Genomic DNA, 26,784 nt, shown 5'->3' with positions numbered 1-26,784 from the left:
ATATAAACGAAGAACAAAGAAGCTTCCACTGGCCTGCCCTATGCCTGGACTAGACTGCAGCTGGTGGCCAGGATATTGTTCGTTCTAGCTCTATTCTGAGAGGAGGCTCCTGGATCGTGTAACCATCTTATATTCCGAAGCTAAGTAACTATTATTCTTCCATATCTTGTTATTTGTTGTAATAAATTATATATTTTTTCAAGATACTGGTTTGTGTGGCTTAATTAACCTTCTGTATCCAAGAACCTTATCTCGTTCCACCGGGAACATGCGCCATTCAAGAGGAAATTGTTATTGTATTGTTCTAGGAAGATTCTCTGAGCCAGAGAGTCCAGGAAGGCTAGCAGATGTACCATTTTTTGAGAAGGGGTCAGGGAAGACTTTTTCCAGTTGATCAGCTAACTGTGCGTTTGTAGAAAGGCAATGGTGCTTGTAGATGGCGGTGAAGAATCTCTGGGAAGCTTGCTAAGAGCAAGAGATTGTCCAAGTACGGGAGCAGTCTGATTCCCTGACGACGAAGATAGTCCATGATCTTGGTAAAGACCCGAAGAGCTGTAGAAAGCCCAAAAGGCAGTGCTTGAAATTGGCAATGTTTCTGTAGGACAGTAAACCGGAGATATCGCTGATGAGAGGGCACTATAGGTACATGTAGGTAAGCGTCCTGAATGTCCAGAGACACCATAAAGTCCCCAGGCTCCATAGCCAGGACAATAGAGCGTAGGGTTTCCATACGAAACCTGGGCACCCTGATAAACTTGTGCAGAGACTCGAGGTTGAGGATAGGCTGATGAGACCCGTTGGGCTTCTGAACCAAGAAACGGGTAGAATAATAACCTGTCCCTCGCTGTGATGAGGGGACCGGAATTATTACCTCCGAGAGCAGCAAGGACTGAATGGCCTTCTGGAGGCGCAGGGCTTAGCTTGGGTCCGATTGAAGGTCCTGTGCAAAAGAACTGCTAGGGAGGGGGCGCCTCGGGAATGAGAGGGCGTACCCAGTCAGGCTTGTCGTCAGATTTGATAGGTGGACTTCTAGTAGTCCAGGCCTGTTTGGTCCTAGGCTTGGAGGCCTTTGTGGATGTCGACTGCCGTGGAAAGGACTGACCTTTAGCTTTCTCCTGGGGACGAAAGGATGACATCTGATGCTTCGTAGTAGATGCAGAAGGCAAGAATGCAGTCTTGGCAGCTGCCAAGGTAGTCACAATCTTGTCCAATTCTGGACCAAACAGGATCTCCCCAGAGTAAGGCAGAGACTCCATATCCTTTTTAGAGTCTGAGTCTGCCTCCCATGAGCGAAGCCAAGTGAAACGGCGGGCTACGACAGAAGTAGCAGATGCCTTGGAAGCTAGGAGACCAGTATCCACAGCTGCTTCTCCTAAATAGGAGGCTGCATCCCTAATATGAGAAATGTAGGACAGCTGTTATCTCGAAGTATCAGAGGGAAATGTATCTTCTAGGGCCTCTGCCCAACTGTCAATGGCTTTTGCCACCCAGGCCGTAGCCCTGGCAGGACGAGTAATAGCTCCTGTAAGAGAGTATATAGATTTCAGGAAAGCTTCAATCTTTCTATCTGTAGTCTCCTTTAAGGAGGTTGCTGTATGGATAGATAGGGTAGCATTCTTAACAACAAGGAGTGTCAGTCACGTTGCAATCAGTAGCTGGAAGAGGATAAAAAGAAATCAAGTGTTTAGGTAGCTGAAACCTTTTATTTGGCATATTCCATGCTTCACTCATTAGATCAGATAGCTGATAAAGTGAGGAAACTCTGATAAAACTACCTTCTTACCTTCAGTCACTTAAATAGTGGCTCTTTTGCCTTAGGAGTGGGTTCTACCTCTTCTATTTGAAGAATACAATGTACAGCTCTCACAAGTGCAGGTATATTCAATTTAGAGGGGGGCTCCTCCTCTCCCGAGGGGGAGTCAGAGTGGGAGAGGTCTGCATCTTCTGCCTCTCCAGATGATAACTCAGAATCTGATAGCTGGGTGGACTGGGAAGATAACACAGCACACTTAGTAGGTTTACTGGGTAAGGGTCTGCCCTTTTGCAGCATCTGTTGAAAGGCTGTAGAGGGAACCGCCAGACTCTACACTAAGGTAGAAAATACGTCTACCCACGGGGAGTACCTGCTGTGGCCATCCCATAGGGGGAGCTACCACAGGGCTCACTAGGTGGTCCAAAATTTTTGCCAACATCCTGAGGAGAGGATGCAGGGGCTGATGGACCAGGTGCCATATAACAAGATGCACATAGACCATCTTGATGAGATCCTCTGAAGCTAAGCCTGCGAAACAGGACTTACAAGAAACCAGAGTGGAAGCAGCAGGCTGTTTGTTATTCTCGCCGTTGCTAGACATAGCTGCAAGGATAATATAGCACACAATCTGGCACAGTGCAGTGAGCAACCCAGATATATGTACAATACGGCACAGTGTAGTGCACAACAAAGATATATGTATGTGACAGCCCTCACAAATACAGGTAGATGTGAGGTACAGTGAACCTCCTAAACCTCAGTATTCCAGGGTTATAATGAAAAAAGGGAAAGGTATACAGTGGAGAAAAATAAACAGACAGCAGCGCTAGCACAAGTCACATACAATGCACAGCATACAATATAACTGCAGTGGGACCTAAATTCAACTACACAGACCGCAGTGGCTGGTAGCAAATAGCGCTGTATAACCTGGCTCCAGGGAGACCAGACCCAGCTTTCCCGGAGACCTGAGGTTGTTGCACAAAATGGCTGCCGTGAGGTTCTGAGGGGGCGGAGGATGAGGGAGAAGCAGCTCAGGGGCGGCAAGACCACAGTGGATGGTGCCCTGAGCTGGGGGAGAGGACCTTCTCCCCTATGCTGACATCAACCACCGAGTCCCTGGTCTTAGCTGTCCCCTGTGCCAGTATAGGTTATACCCTGGTGGTCTAGTGGAGTACCGGACGAACCGGTGTCCACATCAGCGCCTCCGGCCTGTCTCCAGAGACCGGAGGTAAGACTGCGCATAGACAAGGGTCCCCGTCTTACCTGTCCCCTTGAGTCACGGCTGCAGTCTGAGGTCCGAGAAGCCCTGCTAGCTAGGTCCCCTCGGAGCCCCGCCGAGAGTACTGGAGTCGCGGCACCGCAGAGGGGTGATGGAGCAGCAGTGCAGAGGTCCAGGGGACTGTCTAGCACTGCTTGCTCTGTAGTAAAAAATTAAAATGAAAATAAATCCTAAAATAAAGCTTGGGCTGCTTAGAAGCAGCCCCACTGTTCTACCGGTGACCCAGCTCCTGCCGGACACCAACAAAACTGAGTTGCCTTCAGGCTATGGGCGGGGTATAAGGGGAAGGACCAGATCATCCTGGGATAGAAAAAAGCTTTGCTGTTGTTGTCGTCCGGTCCTCCAAGTACCACCTACACCCCATTGTCGCCCCCTGTGGAGCCCTATGGACCCTGAAGAAGACACACTACTTATATGGAGAGTTTATTTTCAAAGATGTGTTTAATTATGTGTTTGCTTTTACATTCAATAAAAAAACATATTTAGTCTTTTTGGACAGAGAACATAATAAATCTGTAATTATGAGCATCAATGGGTGATGCCATAAATAATATTTGTTCACTAGCGGTCAAGGGGATAATAACAATGGTAGAATATTTACAATACAATTGAAAATAAATCTCTCGGATAAGGGGAGGTCTATGTACACGGCTGTATGACTGTACGACTACGCAGATCTCTGTGGGACGTTCCTTTACCTCTATCTGCGTGCAAACCGATAAGTGAACTATACACACTGGAGGCAGCCATATTGTGGGCTGGTCCAACATTCATCCTGTCGATTCACTATGAACTAGTGACAACCCCGAGGGATGAGGCACAACATGGCACCCTCCACTGTGCGTAGGTGACTTCACTAGCCCGTGTCTTTGTAAAGCAGCTGAGAAACTGTCATGCAATGTGCACGGAAGCCCTTTTGTTGCATTCATGGGGCGAGGCATTAAATGCTCTGTGTATGGAAGCTGCCCCCAGGTGAATAAAGGTGTAGTCACAAAGCAGATTCCAGGATCGCCAACTATTAGGCAAGTAACACCCGGGCAATGAACTGCTGGCGGAGAGCCGTTCATTCATGAGGATGAAACCTCATACCTCAGTCGTCTACTTAACTGGATACGATTTTATCATCACTGAGTTTTCTTTCTTTAGGTTCCTTCCTTCCTGCAATGTCTCATTGGCCAATATCATTCTGACCGGTCCACTTACCCTCTAATAGCCACACTCTGCTGCTCAATCTCTTTAGGCAGCAACCTAAACTGTAGAGTTTCCTTTTACTTTAACACCCCCCTCTCCCAACAACTAATAGAACTGTTGGGGTTCAATACTAAGAACCATGAAGCCCCACTGTTTGATATGTAGGTTTTCATTGCCAGGACCAGTGGTTCTCAAACTCGGTCCTCACTACCCGAAACAGGTCACGTTTTCCAGGTTACGCAGCATGTGCACAGATGTATTCATTACTCACTGACACATTTTTAAAAAATCCATAGGTGGAACTAATTATTTTACTTTATTCTGTGAGGAGATCTAGAAAACATGCACTGTTTAGGGTCCTGAGGACCGAGTTTGAGAACCTGTGGCCTGGACAATAAGCATCACTGCGCTGCTTCGGGGGGAGTCCTCCGGGTAATCGTGGCATAGCATGGAACACCAGCGGTGTTGCTAGTTGGGGGGGGGGAGGGCGGTTCTTATCCATCAAAGACATTTATGTGACAGTATCCTTTAAGAGACTGCCCAGGACAGGCCAGGACAGTCATCAGCGGGAAGCTCATCACGCTCTACATAGTCACGTCCAATTTCAATGCTTCTAAAGCTGATTTTTATAGTCAGCCAGTAGAAGAGACATACAAAAGATGGTAGGGCGATTCCTAAACCATGGCTCCCCAAGTGGAAACTCTATCCATGTCCCACGTCTACCGTCCACTTTACACATCATGTAAAAGCCTGTCCTAGATCCTCATTCTAACACCCCACTCTAGTACAGTACCTGCGGGTGCCTCTCGCCTGTCAAACGGTGGCCGCTTGTCAGCTAATGCGTCTCCTTCTGATAAATCATGATCAAAAAAACGAGGGATAAATGAAAGATAAAACCCAGCACATAAAGCCAAGCCATGCACAAAGCATTGTATGAATAACCAAGTAAGCAGATAGAATGATGGTGGCAGTGGCTTTGAGCTCTACGTATATATTCTACGTATTATATCAGAATTTACTGTTAACTTCAATTCGGAATATGTATCCGGTTTTGAATAAAAAAATAATAATAAAAAAAAAAACCTGTAAAAGATTATATTAAAGCTCAGTGTCGTGGAAACCTTTCGTCGTGACGACAGTCTGGGAGCCGCGGGCTGCCATGATCAGTCTCTCGCGATGCAGGTAACGCACTGTATACGTTCAGAATGAAGTCTGTGATAGCAGAAAGATTATTCTTTCCACGGCTAATTAAAACACGACGGCAATGTGAGAATTAAATGCAAACTATTGCTAATAAAGCGGGAAGTTAAGTCAACTCGAGACAGTGACTGGGATGTGGGACAAACTCTCCTATAAATATGACAGCATCCAGCATTTTTTTTTTTTTTTTCAGATTGAATCAAAGACTTTTGAGAAACAAGGAACAGCAAGAAAGAACAAATCATCAGCTATTGCTCCACATACTAGTCCCCATCAGAGGGATCTCCTCTATCCCCGAGAACTGGAGGATATGCTAATTGGCCATGGGAGGGCGCCTCGCTTGAGCACTGGAACAGATTACTGCCAGGTTTTACTACAACACAACCTATACATCTCTGTGTAACAGAATAGTGCACAGGTCTGGTACATATGTCCTCCTAAACATTTAGGTTGGACGATTGATCACAGAGGAAAATGTATTCCTTATCGTTTAGTAGCTTTTCCGGAAAGTGTGTTGAAAAGAACTTAGGCTACAGGTTATTCCCGATATATACGTTGCCCAAGACCCAGCCTGCATAGCACGCTCTTGCCCTCCTATCCGAAGCTCACCTGGGGATACATCCTTCATCCTGTACAGCAGTACTAGTTCTCATCTCAGTGTCTCCATGAAGAGGAGGAGGAAGAGTACAGTGACACACACATCAATCACCACGTGCTTCCTCACTAGAGGGTGACAACTGACAGGGGAAGTATTGTAGATTGGGAGCAAGTAAGTTCTGAAAAGTGCAGTGACCTAAGACCAGGGCTAAACTCCTGGGGTGGGTTGGGGGACTCTTCCTGGCAGTCACATTGCCTCTGGAACCCTGTCCCTGCGATACTCACCTTGCCCTATGGAGGAACAATCACAGACTTGCCCTTCTACTGTACGATGAGGACTTGCATGGATGTTTTGCCAACCATCACTGTGATTTCTTTTTATTTATTATGAAAGGGGAACATAGGACACACAGATACTCGCATAAAGATCAGGGGCCATATTTATGATGCGGTGGCTGTGTAAGATGCCGCTTTTTGGCGAGTTGGAATTGAAAATTCAAAGCGGCACTTCCGTTCATTGTAAAGCCCAACGCGCTTGACGCTGAATGTGAGCGCCGCTTTAAATTTTCAGCTCCAACCCACCAAGAAGCTGTGTCTTTGTAAATATAGCCCAAGGTCTATAGAGTAACTAATAGTCTGCAGGGGTTCTAAACAAAGCGGACGGCAGGACACAGACAAGACAACAAAAGGGGGACGTAATCCCCCTTCTATCACGTCTGTACAGCGCTCGCATCCGTCACCCATCTGTAGGAGAAAGCGGCACACTACGGACGGATGGGAAGAGGACGAGCACTGAGAGTGGGGCATGAATTTCAGGATGAGGGTATTTAGATGAAAGTTTAGCTACCGGCTTTGTTAAGAGATTGAGCTCAGGATTCAGATGAACATGCGGGGCAAAGCCAAAAGCGTTTCAAAAAGCAATACAAAGAACAATGCAAAGTATTAAACATATGAAAGATGCACCCAGGGTTTTCAGAAGCAGCAATAAAAAGGGTTAATAGGAGAAAGCAGCGTCAGCTGGGTAAAATGTCACTACAGTGATGTGCCAGGCGCCTTCCTTACCAGTAATGAGCAATGAGGTGTGCGGATATTCTGCAATCGGAGGTATACAAGCATGGCCAGGGAGGGCAAATGTCCCCTGCTCTATGGTGTATGTACGGGCACAGTACAAACAGCCAACAGTCAGAGCCGGGAATTTACAATAGGTCAGGTCTAGTTTCTAGCACCCCCTGAATAATAAATCACTGGTGAGAAGAGAGTTTATCTTTGTAATGTAATGTATACTGTTGTCTAAGGTGAGACGGACAAGAACACAAAACCACATGGAATACAGGAGGGAAAAAAAGAAAAGCTTTTACCAACTGTCGGTGTTGTGGCCGCACTCAGGGAGGTCGCAGAAGAAATGGAGGAGGTGCTCTCGGCGCGGGCCAGAGGGGCGATGGGAGGCGGGCTGGACGAGTGGACGGGGGGACTGAATGGCCGTGACTGTGGGAGACAGTTAGTGGGTTAGAACACAGGATTACTACACAGTAAATGACACAGTTTTAGTGGACAGATGTTAGGGGATACCCCATTCCCTACATATAATGCTGGTTGACAGTACAGATAAGTCTAACAATTTGTAAATCAAGTCAATGCAGTAACCCTGGTTTAGGTGCAAAGTTCAGCTTGAGTAACATGCAGCACCCCTAATGCCTGCAATTGAACAACACCCAATTTCTACAGTGCCGCCGGTCGTCGTCGTCCCCCCCCAACTCCAGCAAGTCCATCAGTCCCCCCCCCCAAATCCAGCAGTGCCATCAGTTCCCCCCAGATCCAGCAGTGCTGCAGGTCACCTACTGTAGCTCTAACATCAATAAAAGTGTAGCAAACACTCACCACATCTGTTACTGTAGGCTTCCCGGGAGGTAGCTTGGGCCGAGACGTTGGGCGAGGAGGTGGTGGGGGAGGGGTTGTACTGCAGGTGGCAAGAGGGGTTGCTGGACGAGCAGGTGATGATGTTCCTTAAAGGGACAGTGGTAAAGAGAATCCTTTTAGACGGCAAATTAAAAACCCCTTCAATAGGAGGCAGACACTCGCTGTTCCTGACCTTACAGTAACCAGTTCTGACAGTGACCTATGCGGAGCGTATTCACATGCTCATAGATTCTCATCAATAATATTAATTAACAGCAGAAAACTTTCTAATCGCATGCCATACAAATACAATCAATATGCTACAACAAATAAGACGTTTCGGCCCAAATATTAAGACTACAGTGTTCTCCCCAGGCTGTTTTCTGCGGGCACATCGCCTAGCAGAAACAGCCTGCCGCCCGGCACTTTCCCACGCCGACCCCCGCTGTGGAACGCTGGTCTCTGAAGTGACCGGAGGCTAAAGAAGCCTCAGATCACTTCAGAGGCCAGTGTTCCCAGTGATGCACTGCGCGGGTGACGTCATGACATCACCCGCGACGTGAGGAGCCTGCCCCACGCGCCTGCTGGATCTAGATAGATCCAGTCAGCGCGAGGCAGCGGGAGCTGGAGAGCGGCCAGCAAGTAAAGGTAAGTGCTGGGGCTGGGACCAATCTGAGGGCACTATTTAAGTCTGGGGGCACTGCATAAAGGCCCCAGCCTGGGGGCACTGCACAAAGGGGCCAGCCTGGGGGCACTGCATAAAGGAGCCAGCCTGGGGGCACTGCATAAAGGAGCCAGCCTGGGGGCACTGCATAAAGGGGGCAACCTGGGGGCACTGCATAAGGGACAATTTAAACCTGGGGGCACTGCATAAGGGGCCAACCTGGGGGCACTATTTAAGCCTGGGGGCACTACATAAAGGGACCAGTCTGCGCGTACTACTTCAGCCAGGGGGCACTGCATAAGGGCAAAGCTAAACTACAGGGGGCAATGCATAAAGGGGAAAAAACTACAAGGGGCACTGTATAAAGGGCACAAATACAGGGGGCACTGCATAATGGGCACCTTTTACTGAGAGCCAGTGGGGGAGCAGCCTGAGACATGTCGGGCTGGATTGGTCTGGGTGATACCCCTTTTCCCAGCGCGCGCATAATTGCGAAGGCCCCCACCCGGGCTACTTCTGGATGCCACCCGGCAGGAAAAAATTTCTGGGGAGAACATTGGACTACAAAGGCCACACTACATTAATATAAATAACTATATAACTAGATGCATAAATCAAACAAACAATCTAATCCAACTAAAACATATAATCTAAAAAAAAACAAAAACATTGCTGCGGTATACAAAAGAAAATAATACAAAAATAAATAAAATTGCAATTGGGGCAGTTGTTGGATTCTGCACAGAATTCTCTTTTTGTCTGAGCTTACAGCCTGAGCTTACAGCCAGGAGACGATACCACAGTCCATATAAATGTTACCAATACCTGAACTAAATCTAACAGACCGAAAAATAAAACAACAGAATATAAAATAAAAATACATGCAATTTTCCTCTCCAATTTACACCAATTGACACTGTTTGTAGGTAGAAATGAGCCATGTTTTATTATAAAAATCAGACACATCAATGAAAGGAAATGCCCTCTGTCACAGGGCAATCTCAGACGTACAATCACATGGTAATGCATACAAAGGCCACAATCTAACCTGACCCGTTGTGTATTTATAATTATTTAATGATCCCATTCACTAAACTATCTGTGGTAGCCATAAATAGAGATAGATCGTCATATTGTTTTGCCTGGACATAAAAGGGCAAAAATGGGATAAAAGAATATTTAATGGGGATGACAAACCCTTGAAAGGCAGCGCCTCATTAGAATCCGTATCGAGTAACCTTACGCTTCTATGGACAGCGGGTTACCCAGACATCGAAACCGCTGCACAAAATAGTAGGCACGAACCCAGTATTCCCGATACGAGGAGAGCATGATGGAATAGAGGACTGAAATGTGAGACATTTCAGTAACAAATTCTACGCTCTTGAAAATATTAGAAAAAAAACAAGTATTGATTTAACGTCTCAAAGAGATATTATAGGATACAGCTGCTGCTCAGTCCAATATCTGGTGTATCACAAATGAGATAGGTCACAGCAATAATATCAGGCACTCTGCAACCTGCAAATCAGGACGATCCTACAGGTAATTCCTAGAATGATGCCGTCAATTTCCTCTTTTATATAAACTGCTGCATTTACCTTGCAGGTGTTAAATCATAAATAAAGCAGCAAGGGTACAAACACTGACATAGTATGTGATATTGTAACAATGTATGAAAAGCAAATTCACCCAAGAAACTAAAGTTTCTTATTTTTTTTGTTAATGACAAGTTTATAGTTTCAATCATAAATCGATTTCAAATTTGTGGCAAAACATTAAAAAAAAAAATCCTATAATAAACCAAAGAATTCTTTTTGATAGTTACTTTATGCGAAATGTACAACAAAAGAACATCAGGATGATAAAAGATATGTATAAAACTGGTGAGCATACTGTATAGGATTATAGAGGACTTAAAACACGAACCAACAGCTGTAATGGGACGTTTAAAAAGTACGAGGGGGGACAGCCCGGAAAGGTTCCCCAAAAAGTTACAGTCTTTCTGATCTTTTCCTATAAATAAGAACTGATTTTCTTAATAACCCCCCCCCCCCAAAAAAAAAACCAGACCTCAACATAGGTAAATGTGGTATCAAGCAGCTGAACCTAAAGCCTTCCTGGTGTCTGTCGTGAAGACCATTGAGGGTTCAAAAACAATATTCAACCCAACTGGACCCACATCTCTACGACTATCCAACTGGAAGCATCGTAGTTGCTAATAGCAGGCGTATATATTGCCAATGGAAGCCCCCTGGGAAAGAATTACAGGGAGAGATGCATCAAGCCTCGGAGGGAGAAAAAGTGGAAAAGTAACCAATCAGCTTCTACATGTCATTTATCCAGCACAGGGGGAGATGTATGAAGGGACGTTATAGGGTTCAATGGTATCAGCACACGTACGCTTCTCCCCTATGAGTTAATGTGTTTAAAATGCCCGGGCAGCTGTGTGTCCCAATCATTTCTCTCCCGATCTACAAGATAGTGCCGCCAATGGAAAGGCGAACGTATGAATGTTCCGTGGTAATGACCGTTCAGAAAGGTTCAGGTATCGATTTAGACAGCTGCAGCTGTCGTTGCCGCATGCACAGCACTGTCCCTGGCTGCAGCGGCTACTGGGCACCAGCCTGGGCATGGGAGATCCCGCGCATGCCCACTGGAGCTGGCCAGGAGGTTAGACACCGCAGCAGTACAGGGCTGATGCGCTGTGGGGTCTGGCAGGGATCTCTGGAAGGGGGACTTTGGCAGAACAGATAATAACACATCTCACTGGTACAGTTCCTGCTTTGCCTTGGTAAAGAGGCTACATAGGAAGACCTATTGCGGCACGATCCGTGCACCTATAATACATCTGCACCAACGTCCATGAAATGACAAATAGACACTAGATGGTGGCTTTGGACGACTTCTCCCCTTTATCCCTCTCCGAGGCTTGGTACATCTGGCCGGCAGTCTGGGTCAGGTTGTATCAAGTCTCTTTTGATCAATTTCAAACGATTAGCCAGGACATTCATATTTTATATTTATTTAATAAGGAGATTTTGTGCTGGGACTCGTGTATAAGGATATTTTTAATTAAGAAGCAAATAACAGGAGCCAGCAAATATACTATATCCTCATCGAAACGTTATAAAAAAGTTATTTTAAAATTAGGGTTGTGTTTTACAATGTTAAGCACTCCGTCAAACAATCCTAAAACTAGGTTAAATTAGAATAACGACAGCAATTTCAGATATCGGAACAAGGGGCCTGATTCATTATGGATCGCAGTTGCGATTACGCACGCAGACCCACTGCGAAAATATGCTAATGTATGCAATCGCTATGTCGTCGCAGCACAACATAAAGACGCCCACTTCCCCTCACTCACCTCCGTAATACCTTTCAAGTCTGCAAAAACATCGGTACCATCAAGTAACATCGGAGCCTCACCATTACACCAGGTCAGACCTTACTCAGAAATTGCTAACCATCCTGTACACAGTGAGAGCACAAGCTGCGTATGCAATTGCTGTGGCTAATTTATGCACAACCCTGTAACGGCGTTCAAACGCACTGTCACGCCTGCGTTTTTCGCCGACCAGTCTGGGTGGTCTCTGCGATTGCAGTCCGATCGCAGTGATAGCTTCGCGCACTGCGATGCGTACACATGCGCTGGGACACAACAATCGGCGGTCTGCGTGCGTAATCACAATTGCGATCCGTAATGAATCAGGCCCAAGGTTAATTTAACTCAATCTGCAAAAGTCAGAAAACAAACACAGGGCCTGATTCAGAGCCGCTCGTAAGCGGCCGCTCATTCGTTCCGAGCGATGTTTGCCCAACTGCGCATGCGTACGGATCGTAATACGCATGCGCGAACCAGTCAGTGCGGCCGAAAATCGTTTGTTCGCTAAACAGTGAATGCCTGCTAATATGAGTGACAGGAGGAGGCGTATGTGGGTGGTAACAGGGGAAGGTGCTTGAAAACGGGGAGTGAAGATCAGAACGCAGGCGTGCTTAAAGGTCAAAACGGGCGTTTTATGGGTGTGCATAATTAATACACCAGCGTCATTGACCACGTCACTGGGTTATTTTATAGTCAGAACTGCTCGCAAATTTGTGGTAGGAAAAACCAACCACAAGAATAGCGAGCAGTTCATACGCTGGTCGATGTACTCGATTCATCTAATAAATACCGGACATGACGTATGATGCGAGCGGCCAGGGGGCGTTTTTATCAGAAAAACTACCGCATGTTTTGTTCGATCGTTCAGACATAGAGGCGGCAACAGACCGCAAAGAGCGAACGGTTCATTTGAATAGCCACCCCCTTTTTCTGAACGAGCGAGCGCTAATAGCGACCGGCTCTGAATCAAGGCCACAGATCATAATTTACCAAACTGCAGCATATTCAAAGATTGCGGTTTACATAAAATTCCATTTTCAATTAGTTGATTGATAAAATACAGGGCTCCGTGTCGGTCTATAATGCAATTTATTAAACGGCGGGAGGCATTGCACCTTAATCCCTTTTAGAAATGTATTTCCTAAATTACATCTTGCACTTTAAAAAAAAGAAATATTCTTAGCTTCAGACAATACATAGCCAACTAAATTAAAAAAAAATTAAAAAAAATGCTGTAATTCTTCCCTATTATGTTTACATGGAGTAAAGGATTGCTGCAAATTACCTATAGGTCACGGCTAAAATAATTATATTCACTATTTAGCTTCTTATTGCAACTGGAAAACATACGACAAAAATGTCACCCTAGCTCCACACAGCTTCAGCGGTGCTCCGGGAAAGAGATTACGTTGTTAGTGTTCATTCTAGCACCCTGCGCCTGTCACACCTCGTGCAGTTCCTCTTTCCTAGCTGGGGCGTCGCTCTTTGCTCTGGTGCTTCTAGCACACACGGGTGTGATATCTCAGCAGGTTGTTGCATCAGATGTGTGTGCTAGAAGCACCAGAGCAGAGAGCGACACCCCAGACAGGAAAGAGGAACTGCACGAGGTGTGACAGGTGCAGGGTGCTAGAATGAACAATGGCCCTGATTCAGAGCCGGACGCTCTGACCAGAGCGCTCGCTCTGAATCAGGGCCCACCACCCACAGCATATACGAGCGTGCAACAAGATGGTCGCGATGGTCTTGACCATCGCGACCATCGAAACTGCGGGCGAAAGCCTGCGGTTGGGTTTTTCAACCGCAAGGCCAGGAGTGATTTTGGCTCTATCAGAGCCAAAATCACTCCCACTGACATCACTAGTGATGTCAGTGGGGCCGGCTTCAGACAGTAGGCATTCCCTTGGGAACGCCTCCGTCTGGCAGGCACGCCCCCAGCACGCCCACCAAAGGGGGCGTGCTGTCAGTCACCATCGACAGCACGCCCCCTTTGATGAGACACTCCGAGCGAAGGAAAGTCCTTCGCTCGTCGGGTCTCGCGCATGCGCAGTGGGGACCATCGACCCACTTGCGAGCGGACAGCCGCTCGCGAGTGGGTCTGAATGAGGGCCAGTGTTTGTACGAGGAAAATCATTATTTACTAGAAACTTCTCCCTGTCAAAATTATCTCTATTTCTTTTGTACGGTGCATCCGGAAAGTATTCACAGCGCTTCACTTTTTCCACATTTTGCAATGTTACAGCCTTATTCCAAAATGGAATAAATTAATTTTTGTCCTCAAAATTCTACACACAATACCTCATAATGACAACGCGTAAAAAGTTTTTTTGGCGATTTTTGCAAATTTAATTTTAAAAAAAACCAACAACTAAGAAATCACATGTGCATAAGTATTCACAACCTTTGCTCAATACTTTATTGATGCACCTTTGCAGCAATTACAGCCTCAAGTCTTTTTGAATATGATGCCACGAGCTTGGCACACCTATCTTTGGGCAGGTTCGCCCATTCCTCTTTGCAACACCTCTCAAGCTCCATCAGGTTGGATGGGAAGCGTCGGTGCACAGCCATTTTCAGGTCTCTCCAGAGATGTTCAACCGGATTCAAGTCTGGGCTCTGGCTGGGCTACTCAAGGACATTGCAGAGTTGTCCTGGAGCCACTCCTTTGATATCTTGGCTGTGTGCTTAGGGTCGTTGTCCTGCTGAAAGATGAACCGTCGCCCCAGTCTGAGGTCAACAGCTCTCTGGAGCAGGATTTCATCCAGGATGTCTCTGTACATTGCTGCATTCATCTTTCCCTCTATCCTGACTAGTCTCCCAGTTCTTGCCGCTGAAAAACATCCCCACAGCACGATGCTGCCACCACCATGCTTCACTGTAGGGATGGTATTGGCCTGGTGATGAGCGGTGCCTGGTTTGCTCCAAACACATCACCTGGCATTCACGCCAAATAGTTCAATCTTTGTCTCATCAGACCTGAGTGTCCTTCAGGTGCATTTTGGCACTCCAGGTGGGTTGCCATGTGCTTTTTACTAAGGAGTGGAGTCCATCTGGCCATATATACAGGCCTGATGGTGGATTGCTGCAGAGATGGTTGTCCTTCTGGAAGGTTCTCCTCTATCCACAGAGAAATGCTGTAGCTCTGACAGAGTGACCATCGGGTTCTTGGTCACCTCCCTGACTAGGGCCCTTCTACCCCGATCGCTCAGTTTAGACGGCCGGTCAACTCTAGGAAGAGTCCTGGTGGTTCCGAACTTCTTCCATTTACGGATGATGGAGGCCACTGTGCTCATTGGGACCTTCAAAGCAGCAGATATTTTTCTGTACCCTTCCCCAGATTTGTGCCTCGAGACAATCCTGTCTCGGAGGTCTATAGACAATTCCTTGGACTTCATGCTTGGTTTGTGCTCTGACATGCACTGTCAAGTGTGGGACCTTATATAGACAGGTGTATACCTTTCAAAATAATGTCCAAACAACTGAATTTACCACAGGTGGATTCCAATTAAGCTGTAGGAACATCTCAAGGATGATCAGTGGAAACAGGATGCACCTGAGCTCAATTATGAGCGTCATGGCAAAGGCCATGAATACTTATGTACATGTGATTTCTTAGTGTTTTGTTTTTTTTATTAAATTTACAAAAATCTCAAAAAAACTTTTTACACGTTGTCATTATGGGGTATTGTGTGTAGAAATTTGAGGACAAAAATGAATTTATTCCATTTTGGAATAAGGCTGTAACATAACAAAACGTGGAAAAAGTGAAGCGTTGTGAATACTTTCCGGATGCACTGCAAATGCTCACCAACAAATTGCGACAAAACACCACTGCGCTGTGGCTCAATCACTGCGAGCAATAGGAGCGAGACCATCTGACTAAATAATGGGCTACACATACTTAAAAATGAAGGTGACGGTTTAAATATATTGTGCTGTGCAATTGAGATAATATGAACTAATGACCTTTTTGACAGTTATTTGTAAAGCGTTCAATTCACATTTAAATGACCGCTCCCCCATTACACATTTATCTCGAAGCTTTAAAGTTTAAAAAACAAGATACTTGTAGATGGCGGACATAATACGTACCACTTGCGCTGCCACTAGGTCCTGGAGAGGACACCACAGCTCTGTATGTGGGGGGTGGAGGTGGGGGAGGGGTAGCTCTCTGCCCAAGCCCAACATCTTTCGGAGACGCTGCTGTCTCCAACGTGTCCTCTTTTGCGAATGATTGTTCTGCCATTTTCTTGTGTACCTCTTCCAGATTGAGCGGGGACGGTATATTGCGGCATGTTACCGTAGGGGGAGGTGGTTCACAGGGACTTTCCGGTTCTTCAGCCGGGGGCGACTCAGCTCTCGTTGTGGGAGGGGGAGAAGGGGAAATCTGTTCTGGGGAGGGTTCGGAAAACCTGACCCATTTGTCTTCGGACGTGATGGCTACAGATTTGGGGGATAATACAGGGCCGAATACACTGTCCAAGTCATTGATTGTTGCAAGTTGTTCGTCTCTAGTATCTGTTTCTCTCTGCTCACCTCCTGCGGCTGCTGCTTGATCTACAATAATAATAAAAAAATAAAAAAAAAAGTTTTTATAATGCAGATGTCTGAACGCCGTTTGTCATGTGGAATGAGAGAGTACAGTATAATAATATGTTGATCAATGAGCTCTGAGTGTCCTTTTAAATGGACTTGAAAGTCTACGGCTTAGCACGGACACTACATATACTGCGCCATCCAGTGTAGGGATCAACTCTCAGCTTAGCATAGGGATCATTAGGGTGCCAGTTTGCAGTGTTCACTACAGAGTAATGCATGTAATAATAGAAGTCAGCAGTGCATATAATAATGGGGTTGAATAGGATTGCGGCCAGGGGCACTACACTGCAAGGGGGTCTATATGTACTCATCTCAAGGTATATAGAGGAATATAACTGTGCTAACACAGGGCCCGACACTCACCTACTCCAGCTGGCAATGGGGATGCGCTTCTGGGTGGGGTGGCAGGAATATTTTTGGGTGGAATGGGTGGAGGTGCTGAAAAACACAATTTAACACAAAGGCCATGAAATAATCACCTAGAAATGTTCATTACCGGTACTTTCTGTGTCACACATGAGAATAGCTGACTCCATGATACATCGCTGCGGTGATGCCATCTTATAAGGAGCACAATACCCGATTATGGTGCAATCAGTGGCGTAGTTATAATAAAGGGGGGGGGGGTGTGCGATGCACACAGGACCTTGAATCAAGGGGGGGTGTAGGGGACAAGGATCCAAACAATCATCCAAAAGATGGAAGCTACTGTCCCATGTGATGGGTGCGGGTTTGTATGTGGTCTTGGTTTTTGATTTGAGTTTCCCCAATTTCCTCCCATACTGCAAAAGCATAGTGCTAAGTTAATGAGCTGCTAACGCATGTGATGGTCGTATAGCCGTGCGCATGTATGCCACTATGTGCTGGGGAATTCAGATCGTAGGTCCCAGCGGGGCAGGAATTGGTTTGGATAAATAACCTGTAACTGTAGAACACAGCGTAATATGTTGGTGCGATATAAAGCATGCCAATAATACTGCTAACAGACGCCTATGTAGTTGGACAATGGGGGGCACTGATAAAAATAATTGGCAATTGTTACTCAAAATGAATGAAAAAAGCAGCAGGTAATAAATTGACACTAGAAAAAAAAACAGACACAAAGAAAACAGAGGACACGATTAATACATTTCATTACACTACGAGGAGACTGGATGAGATGGAGACAGCGAGAAGAGCAATAGATGACTGCTATAAATTCCCAGAAATGAGAACAATAAAAGGATAGAAACATGAATTGGATAAGCGCAGATCAGTTCTGATATAAATGTTACACTGACTAATTACCTGCTATCATTTCTAGAGATACTAGAATATAAACTATGAAGCGGACAGCATATAGTCCATGGCAGATATAGATCAATCTAGATTTTTCAAACATGAATAAAGGAACTTATCACATCTCATAGAAGTGACCTCGCGACCCAGTGACCTCGCGCCCCGCAGCCACGACCCAGAGACCTCACGCCCCGCAGCCGCGACCCAGAGACCTCACGCCCCGAAGCCGCGACCCAGAGACCTCACGCCCCGCAGCCGCGACCCAGAGACCTCACGCCCCGCAGCCGCGACCCAGAGACCTCACGCCCCGCAGCCGCGACCCAGAGACCTCACGCCCCGCAGCCGCGACCCAGAGACCTCACGCCCCGCAGCCGCGACCCAGAGACCTCACGCCCCGCAGCCGCGACCCAGAGACCTCACTCCCCGCAGCCGCGACCCAGAGACCTCACGCCCCGCAGCCGCAACCCAGAGACCTCACACCCCGCAGCCGCGACCCAGAGACCTCACAGTACAGATTCAGGCTTTTTAGAACTCTTCTGTGGTTGTGGATCCCAAGTCCCACAATATCCAGGCTTCCCCCAGCTGGAAAAGGTCACAGGCTTCTTTCCCCTGACGCAGACCAGTAAAATACATTCTATATCCCTCGACCATCATTTGATTTGGAAACGTAACGGTTGCATTCATCATTCAGATACAGTGAGACAGAGAACATGACTTACTTCCCGCTGGGAATTGTCGGGACAGCTTGGGCGACTCCGTAGCTTTGGGGCTTATTTGAGCAGCCCCCCATATCTCTGACTGATCTAGTGGAACTGAGATAGAGAACTTCATTAAAGTAACAGACAACATATAAAACTATACTCCCTATAGTCCCAACGTATACTCCCTATAGTCTATTTCGGCAGTTCTCAAACTTCCTCAGGACACCTAGCAGTTCATGTTTTCCATATCACCTGTATGCACAACATCTTTTAAGATGTGACGTTTACTAATGACTACACCTGTGCCCAGGAGGGTGGTCTGGAAAATATGAACGGTTAGGGGTCCTGAGGACATGGTTTAAGATCCACTGGTCTATTCAATGTCCTGATCACACTTAGTAAAGCGAGATTAGTCATATCTTCAGCTGAGCGATGGAAACACAATAGGTCCATGCAACAAACAGTGAAGCTGGAGCTTCAGGAACGGAACTGACCTTCAGACTTTGGACTTTCGAAGGCAGATTCTAGAGGAGGACCGAATAATTCCACCGGAGCTTTCTTACTAAAGTTTATCAAAAAACAAACAAACATGAATTTAGAAAAATAATTTGATTACTCACAAAGGGGCACCTTAGATGATGAGCTCTCAAAACTCTGCGATATAAAATCCTTGTGCCAAGAAGCAAAACAGCCGGAAACCAATCTAATGTGGTTAAGGACGTGAGCAGGAACTCTGCAGCAGCCAAGCGTGTCCTAACACACTGACAGAACGGGTATGTGACCAACCTGGCAACATCCGTAGGGTGCCACGCTGCTTACGTCTACTCATTAACGGTTCGAGCAAAGTGGCAATGATATAAAGGACATGACAAAGGACATAGCACCATAGTCTTGTCAGAGAAATTTACTCCGTCAATAAACACAGAAGGGATTAAAGAAAACTCTGCTCTTCGAGATTATGTCACCGGACTCTGGTGCCTGTAAGCCACACGTCGTGCCAATTTCTCAAGCGTCCAAACGGGCAGATGCCAGCAAGCTGCGTGAAGCCGACATTACTGTCAGACATTTCTATCAATGCACAGGAAATGATCTTAAAACACTATGGGGCGACACCTTTATATGCAGCATAAACATATCAATAGTTTTAGAAAGTTTAATAAGTAAAAAAAAAAAAAAAAAAGAACATTAAAGGCAGTTTCATTCCTTTTTGCAAAATCATCATTATGTCCGTGGAGCACTAACCTTGCAAGCTCGGCGGTTGGGGTAGAACGCCTCGGCCTTGCAATCTCTTCGCCTGTACAGATTAACACAAAACAATTAGTACAGTTGATCATGAGCAGAAACCCATCCATGTAGCAATGTCTTATGCTGTCCATCCACTACACGGCATTGAAACGACAGCACAATTACAACATTGTAATCGTGCTGTAGTTTCTATGTCTGTGATGTGCCTACGCTGAACGTTCAGTGTAGGCACATCCATCATCCCTGTACATGCTGAACCTGATGTGAACGTCAGGTTGACCACCATGTATTGGCGCTGACAGATGGCAAAACCGACCAGCGGGCACGCGCATCGCCGGTCGTTTTTGACATTAAACTGCCCGATTTGCGGGCGATTACCAAATGGTCGTTATCGCTCAAACGCTAGGTTTAATCGCCTAGTGGATGGGCAGCATAACTCCCCTCTCTTGCAATCCTCCCCTCCGAATCTTCCCTGGTACTGCAGGCAGGCGGAGGTAAGCCACGCGCTTATAATTAAACAAGTGGTAATTAGCATTTTTAAAAGAAAAAATATTAGTTGTATTAAAAAAGGCCACATATACCAATTATTATTTTGGGTGTAAGAAAATGTATTAGGGTTCTAATTTAAAGACCCTTTCCCTTTCAACTTCCCAGCTACGTTGTCAGGGGAATTCTGAAGTAGGTGGGGGGTTACTATCGTAAGAGTCACCTGACCGGCCACAAAATAACGACACAATACTAAGCTTTAATAAACAATGTGAAGTCATTAAAATGAATACAATCATGGAATCTTCTTGGATATAAAAATATAACACAATGTATCCTGGTGCCAACAGGTGAGAGTAAGAATACAACAACTATGGGCAATAGTCAGCTTTAGGTCAAGAGCTCGATTGCAACCAGGGCTATATCTGTGTGGAGTTTTTATGCTCTCTCCATGTTTGCGTGGGTTACCCTCATGTACTCTGCTGCTGACACATGATACACAATAATAACACTAATAAGCTGTGCCACGTATTGGCAGTGGGATGTAAGATGCAAGACATTAGAGGCTTACCAAACCTTACCCTTTAAGTTACATGCAGAATTAGCAGATCATATTTTTATATATAATTTTGTTGGGAAAAAAATGATAGCATCAAGAAAACCTGTCCTGTCACTTACTGGGTCATCTTACGATTAATGCATTTATAAGTGTATGTGCTAATGACTAGATAGATCGAGCCAAAGATCCTATGAAACTTCTACTTACTTGAAAATTTTCTCTTAATTGTGCCCTATTAATAAAAACAAACACTTATTAAAGCACAAATCATGCATCTGTTAGACACGCACTCAGCACAGACAGGCGTTAGTAGGCTATAAAGCTGGTTATATCACACTGCATTAGAAAATACAAGCAAGGGGTTTTATACACAGCTTTGTGTTATATTGTAGTTAGAAGCAGATGAGGAAATGTTGTTATCACACTGCCATATTAATGCAAGACAATGTGTATAATGTAGGAGAAGTGCAGGCTCAGACCAGCTCGGATTTTCCCGCCAAATTTCTGGTCTCAGAAAAGAGGCAAAACGTCATCTTTCATGGACGAACATCATCTTTTATAGACAACAGTCCATGAAAGATGACGTTTTGCCTCTTTCTGAGACCAGAAATTTGGCGGGAGAAATCAGGATTTGCCGGTAAAATCTGAACCGATCCGAGCCTGCACATCTCTAGTATAATGGCCTCAATAAAAGGCCGATTCATAAATCCATATAATTAACAGTACAATATTAAGACCTATGTAATTAGGGATATTAATATGAAAAAATGGTAACAAGAAAAAGATTGAGTTTGTTGAAGCAACCGTTGAAGTATAGTAATATGGTTGCTAGGGGTAACACCACCACTCGTCTTTTGCACCAGTTTCCATACACGTCTGTAAAGCGCTGCGGAATATGTGTGCGCTATATAAATAACTGGTAATAATAATAATACACGTCCCCCACTTAAATTACAGAGGCTTCCGTCAGCTTTCTTCTCTCCTAGATCACAGATTGCCAATTGGCAGGTGCAAATTCTCCGCCATAGTATGGCCTCCTATGTAAGCCTTAAAGCATCAGATTTCGCAACCACTTAGCGATACTCCCATAATGCACTCATGAGACGGACCCATCATTGCGCATCTGAATAGCCGCTCCCCAAGCACACTTCAGATACCGGGCATCTCAATCGCTACTTGGGCTCGTATTCAATTAGAGGCGAAAAGTCGGAAAGGTTTACGCCGGTCCGACTTTCAGCGTCCTTTGCCTGTTTCAGAAGCGAAAACTTTTTGCGAGCGTCCCCGCCTCTTCTCCCTATTCAATTACAAACTACGCGCAAATGGAAAGCGGCGTATGCGGAACAGGCAGAAAGTACTGTCATAAGTGGGGAAATCAGTCTGTACCCCAAAAAAAGATGCAGTAACATAGGGAATGAATGTAGATATGTACTAATAGCCCTAATAACAGTGTTTCGGGTACTTAAGTTGTTTAAATTGCTTCTTATTAGCGTCTTTGCAAAAGTGGTGAAGAATGGGATAAAGCTGTATTTAAATTTGGGGTACTTGACAATGGGTGCTAGCATATTTTTAGGTCTCTAAAGTGAACTTTTAAAAAAAATGTCAAAAACGCACCTGCTACATGCACCTGCAATCCCAAAAACACCTGACCCATCCTTGCAGACCCCCCAAGATGTCCATTTCGCTAGTTTTTATGCTTGTCCCCCCACTTTTTACTTTTTCGCCCCATAAATGAAAGTACTTTTTTCGGGTGCTCTTAGGGGTTTTAAAAATTATTAATGCAAGATTTGGCCTTTGGGGGACTGTGCCAAGGGTTCTGGGTTGTTTCCCCACGTTTGCACCCCAAAATAAGGAAAGATTTTGCACTTATTTTCAAGTGCTATTCATAGGCAAATCTTTTTTTCGCCTATTACATTGAGTTTCCGCTTAGGCGAATTCCGCCTGGAATTGAATTTTGGAGAAACAGGTTCTGACCAGGCGAGAAGCAGCAATACGCAAAACTTTTTCGCCGATTACGGCTTTTTGAATCTAATTGAATACGGCCCTTAGACTATGTACGTGCACAATGCGGGATGCATGCGCTGTGCAACATTTTAGCAAAATAGACGCATGCGCAGTGATAAATAAAACAATCGCTCAACTGAGTTAACATCAGTAGTGCAATCGTAATCGGGCGATTTGCAAAAAAATTCAGAAAACCCCTATGGCACATGCGTTACACGGAGTGAACGCACAGAGGTGCTGTTGCGATCGGTTAGGACGTTATCAGAAAGGTGGCAGAAAAGTGATGGGGGCGTTCCTGGTGGCGGAGGATAGTAGTTTACGCAAAAATAGTCCGCTCAGTGGGCGCGTTATGGGAGTGCAAGCGGCTGCGTTCCCAGACGCAGGCATAGGAGGCCATGGTGAGACGGAGAATCTATACCTGCCATAGGTCTGGTGCAAGTGTCAATGGAGCGACCAATGGCAGCGTATAAGGATGCGCCAAACGGTATTACAGCGTCTCAGCCCTCGCACATTATTCCGAACGGATGTACACAAAGGAAGGAGTTTGTAGCAGCATTTGCAGTTTTGGTTCAGATCATCTCGTCAAGTTCGGGTGTAGTGGACATCCCGATGGCCGGGAAGCCAGCACTGGAATCCCGGCGCCGCTGACATCCTGACGTTAAGTATTGGGTTAGGCACTTGGGGAAGTGTTAAGGTTAGGCTACGAGGGAGATGGTTAGGTTTAGGTTGCGGGGGAGGGAGGGGGGCGGGGTTTTTGGGTTAGGTTTAGGCTGCAGGAAGCAAGGGTTAGGGTACTTACCAGCACGTGTCGGTATTCTAACGCCAGGATCCTGAGTGCCGGCATATCGTATCTGACCGCTCAGGATGAGGCAGAACGTCACAGTTCATGGACAAATGTAGTCTGTGAATGAAGACGTTTCCCCTCGTTCTGAGATCTGAACTTGGTGGGAAGATCCGAGGCAAAACCGAACCGCTCATCTCTAATTTGCATAAACTCGCAGAGGGGCGGGCGCCAATAGACGCTGTTGTGTGCGACTGAGAACCAGGCCCTTTGACACAACATAATGTTGCATGTAAATTAATCCTGACTAGGATATGACTAGGGATCCAATGGAATAATAGCAAATAAATTAACTTTATTAGCTAAAGACTAGAACAACATGGTTGGACGGTGTTTAGCACATCATATAATACTTGTGCACTTGTAAATAATAAAAAAGTTTCTGATCAATTAGTTATATTGATCACTTTTGAGAATACAGGGGGAGGGGCACCTATTGGTTCCATTATCCAGAATTCTTAGAATTGATGCTTTTCTGGACAAGGGTTATTTTTCATACCTAACATAATGCAAAATAAACATTCTCTTTCAAGGGAGAATTGTTGAGCGAAGGAAACTCTTAAGTGACCATGTCTGTGTGCATGAAAATACTACCTGAAAGCAGCAAATATTTCATTTATTTCGGGTTAGCATACCTTTCTAGACAACAGATAATAAATCACACTAACAGTCCAGGTTTTCAGGATATCCACACTTAAGCACAGGTGATTTAATTAGTTCCTCAGACAGTTGGATTATACCATTTATGCACAAGCATGGATAGCCTTAAAACCTGAACTGTTAGGATGCCTTGAGGACAGAGTTTTTGTACCTCTGGTTGGCAGATTACAGATCCCATACCTGTATTTACTGAGTGGAATAACGCAGCCATGTCTATGAGGAGTGTGATCTTACAGCATGGCGCTGTAGTGTGGTTAGGCAGGTCTCCACCACAATAATGGTAGACCCCTAATACATTGTGTTCCCACCAATGGTAGAACCACTGGCCATGTGTCAATAGATAAACACGTAAATTCGCTTTATCTACTCTATAATCACGATTATTACAATTCACAAGCCTCCGAAGGTTTTGAGAATGATGGGATAAGATGTCTGAGTGTAGAGAAGTAACAAAATAAACCCTCATTGTGAAAGCAGCCTGTACGGTGGAAGCATCTACATCCAAGCTAACTTCAGGATTAACAAATAAGGTTGAAAAAGTGATATTGTTACAGATTTTCTTTTTCCCCCAGTGAAGTGTTTTGATCACGATCATGATCCTGCTAATACATAAAAAAAAAGGGCCTTTAACCAGATCGTGTTCATTCGAGCACCCTGCACCTGTCACAACCCGTGCAGTTCCTCTTTCCTCCATGGGGTGTCACTCTCTGCTCTGGCGTTTCTAGCAGGTCTGTGGACCTCATTCAGAGTCGGTCGAAGCGGCCGCACGGTCGTTCGGGAAAAGGGGCCAGATATGCAAATGAGTCCCTCGCAAGTTGCGTCCCTAAGTTCGGATCGGCTGCTGGCCGACCAAGGGGAGGAAGCGGCCGGAATTAAAAAAAATACGCCCCCTTCTCGTACGCATTACACGTCATCTCCGGGCATATAAGGATTAATCGAGACCATCGGGAACTGGTCGTAGAGCTTAAGGTTGACCATACCCTCTCTTAAGCTCTACGATCATGTCCGTGTAAAAACCTCCCATGTCACATGTGCCATGACGCTACTTTGTAAATTATGCACTCCCATAAACCGTATGCACTCCCATAAAACGCCGTTCGCATAATTAGGCACGCCTGTGTTCGGATCTCCACTCCCCCGTTTTCAAGCACCTTCCCCTGTTACCACCCACAAACGCCTCAATCTGTCACTCAAACTACCGACCTGGCTTTGTTCAAGGAGAGAGAAATTTCTGATCGTAGCGGCTAGTTTGCGCACGCGCATTGCGAACTTTACGCATGCGCAGTATAGCGAACATCGGTGGCGTACAACCGTGCGGCCGCTTCGACCGACTCTGAATGAGGTCCTGTATCTCAAAAGTTTGTAGCACCAACTGAATGTGCTAGAAGCACCAGATAAGAGAGCGACAGCCCAGGCAGGAAAGGGGAACTGCACGGGATGTGACAGGTGCAGGGTGCTAGAATGAACATTACCAGAGTTTGCTAGTACAGATATCTAACTATAAGATTTCCTTATTATGGCATTAGAAGGGTCTCTAATATGATTTATTCTGGGACACCTAAAGTTGACAGCCCGCCGTGAGGACAGGGGCCATTCACACTACTAAACACACGTTGGAAGACAAGATAATGCTTAGAATACTGACCTAACTGTACTTCTGGTTGTAACACAAACCCAGGTCAGCTTTAAGCTATTCATAAATATAAAAAGGGGTGATATCACCTGTCATATTATATAAAATGAGAAGAACCCTTTATACTTGTAATAGTGGACACATTAAAATATAACTAGTTTCTGGGTGGAATTCACGCAATCTACACTGAACGGGTTGAGGACAACGGCGTGCGACTTTTACAGCCCACGAGGGACGGCAGCGGATCTGGAGAATGCCACATCTAAAGGCCCCCACCCCAACCATTTATTTTAGTTTTAAAGCTTTTATTGCTCTTCTGATGTACTTTTTAGCCTGAAAGCAATTGGCGCACTCTTGTACTGCGGTCTGATCTTTGCTCGGGGCCCGGGAGTTGCACACTGAATGCAAGTTTCCACGACAACTCCAAAAAAGTGGAGTCTTTCTTTCACAGATTAACCTGGATAAAACACATAGACAGGATTTAACACAAGAGAAAATGTTTTGTCTTACCGGACTACGTCTCTGCGGCCAGCACAAGGGAAGAGAGAAGACACCTAGTCAAAGAGTGACACATCAGTGAACACTAACATGCAAAACAGTCACGGTCTTACCATCAGCAATATCATTCTGTGCCAGGACGTTATGCGGCCACTGGAGCAGAGACCAAAGACTGGTTTCCATAAACAGAACATAAAAACACATCTGTCTCCTCAACCCAATTCAGATTATGACCACAAGCAGCTCCTGACAACTTGTGCGCATCAATCGGTTTCTTTTACTGGCCGGTTAGTTACAGCGCTGGCATAGAAATCG

The 26,784-nt window shown here is 45.6% G+C and overlaps 1 protein-coding gene across 1 annotated transcript in view; it reads right to left on the bottom strand.

Annotated features, from left to right (window-relative positions):
* The window catches only part of SGIP1 (SH3GL interacting endocytic adaptor 1), a 130,088-nt gene that overhangs the window by 33,007 nt on the left and 70,297 nt on the right, over positions 1–26,784 (bottom strand). Inside the window, exons 7-15 of the mRNA XM_088442384.1 lie at positions 26,482–26,493; positions 21,044–21,068; positions 19,789–19,840; positions 19,041–19,108; positions 18,565–18,657; positions 16,931–17,005; positions 16,061–16,525; positions 7,902–8,026; positions 7,382–7,508 (exon numbers count right to left, since the gene is read on the bottom strand). Coding sequence (XP_088298510.1) covers positions 7,382–7,508; positions 7,902–8,026; positions 16,061–16,525; positions 16,931–17,005; positions 18,565–18,657; positions 19,041–19,108; positions 19,789–19,840; positions 21,044–21,068; positions 26,482–26,493 — 1,042 coding nt within the window. The remainder of the gene's footprint in view (positions 1–7,381; positions 7,509–7,901; positions 8,027–16,060; positions 16,526–16,930; positions 17,006–18,564; positions 18,658–19,040; positions 19,109–19,788; positions 19,841–21,043; positions 21,069–26,481; positions 26,494–26,784) is intronic.

This window comes from Taudactylus pleione, unplaced genomic scaffold (genome assembly GCF_031769625.1).
Source record: "Taudactylus pleione unplaced genomic scaffold, aTauple2 ptg000310l, whole genome shotgun sequence".
NCBI classification, from domain to species: domain Eukaryota; kingdom Metazoa; phylum Chordata; class Amphibia; order Anura; family Myobatrachidae; genus Taudactylus; species Taudactylus pleione.
This window is presented reverse-complemented; position numbering and strand designations above follow the sequence as displayed.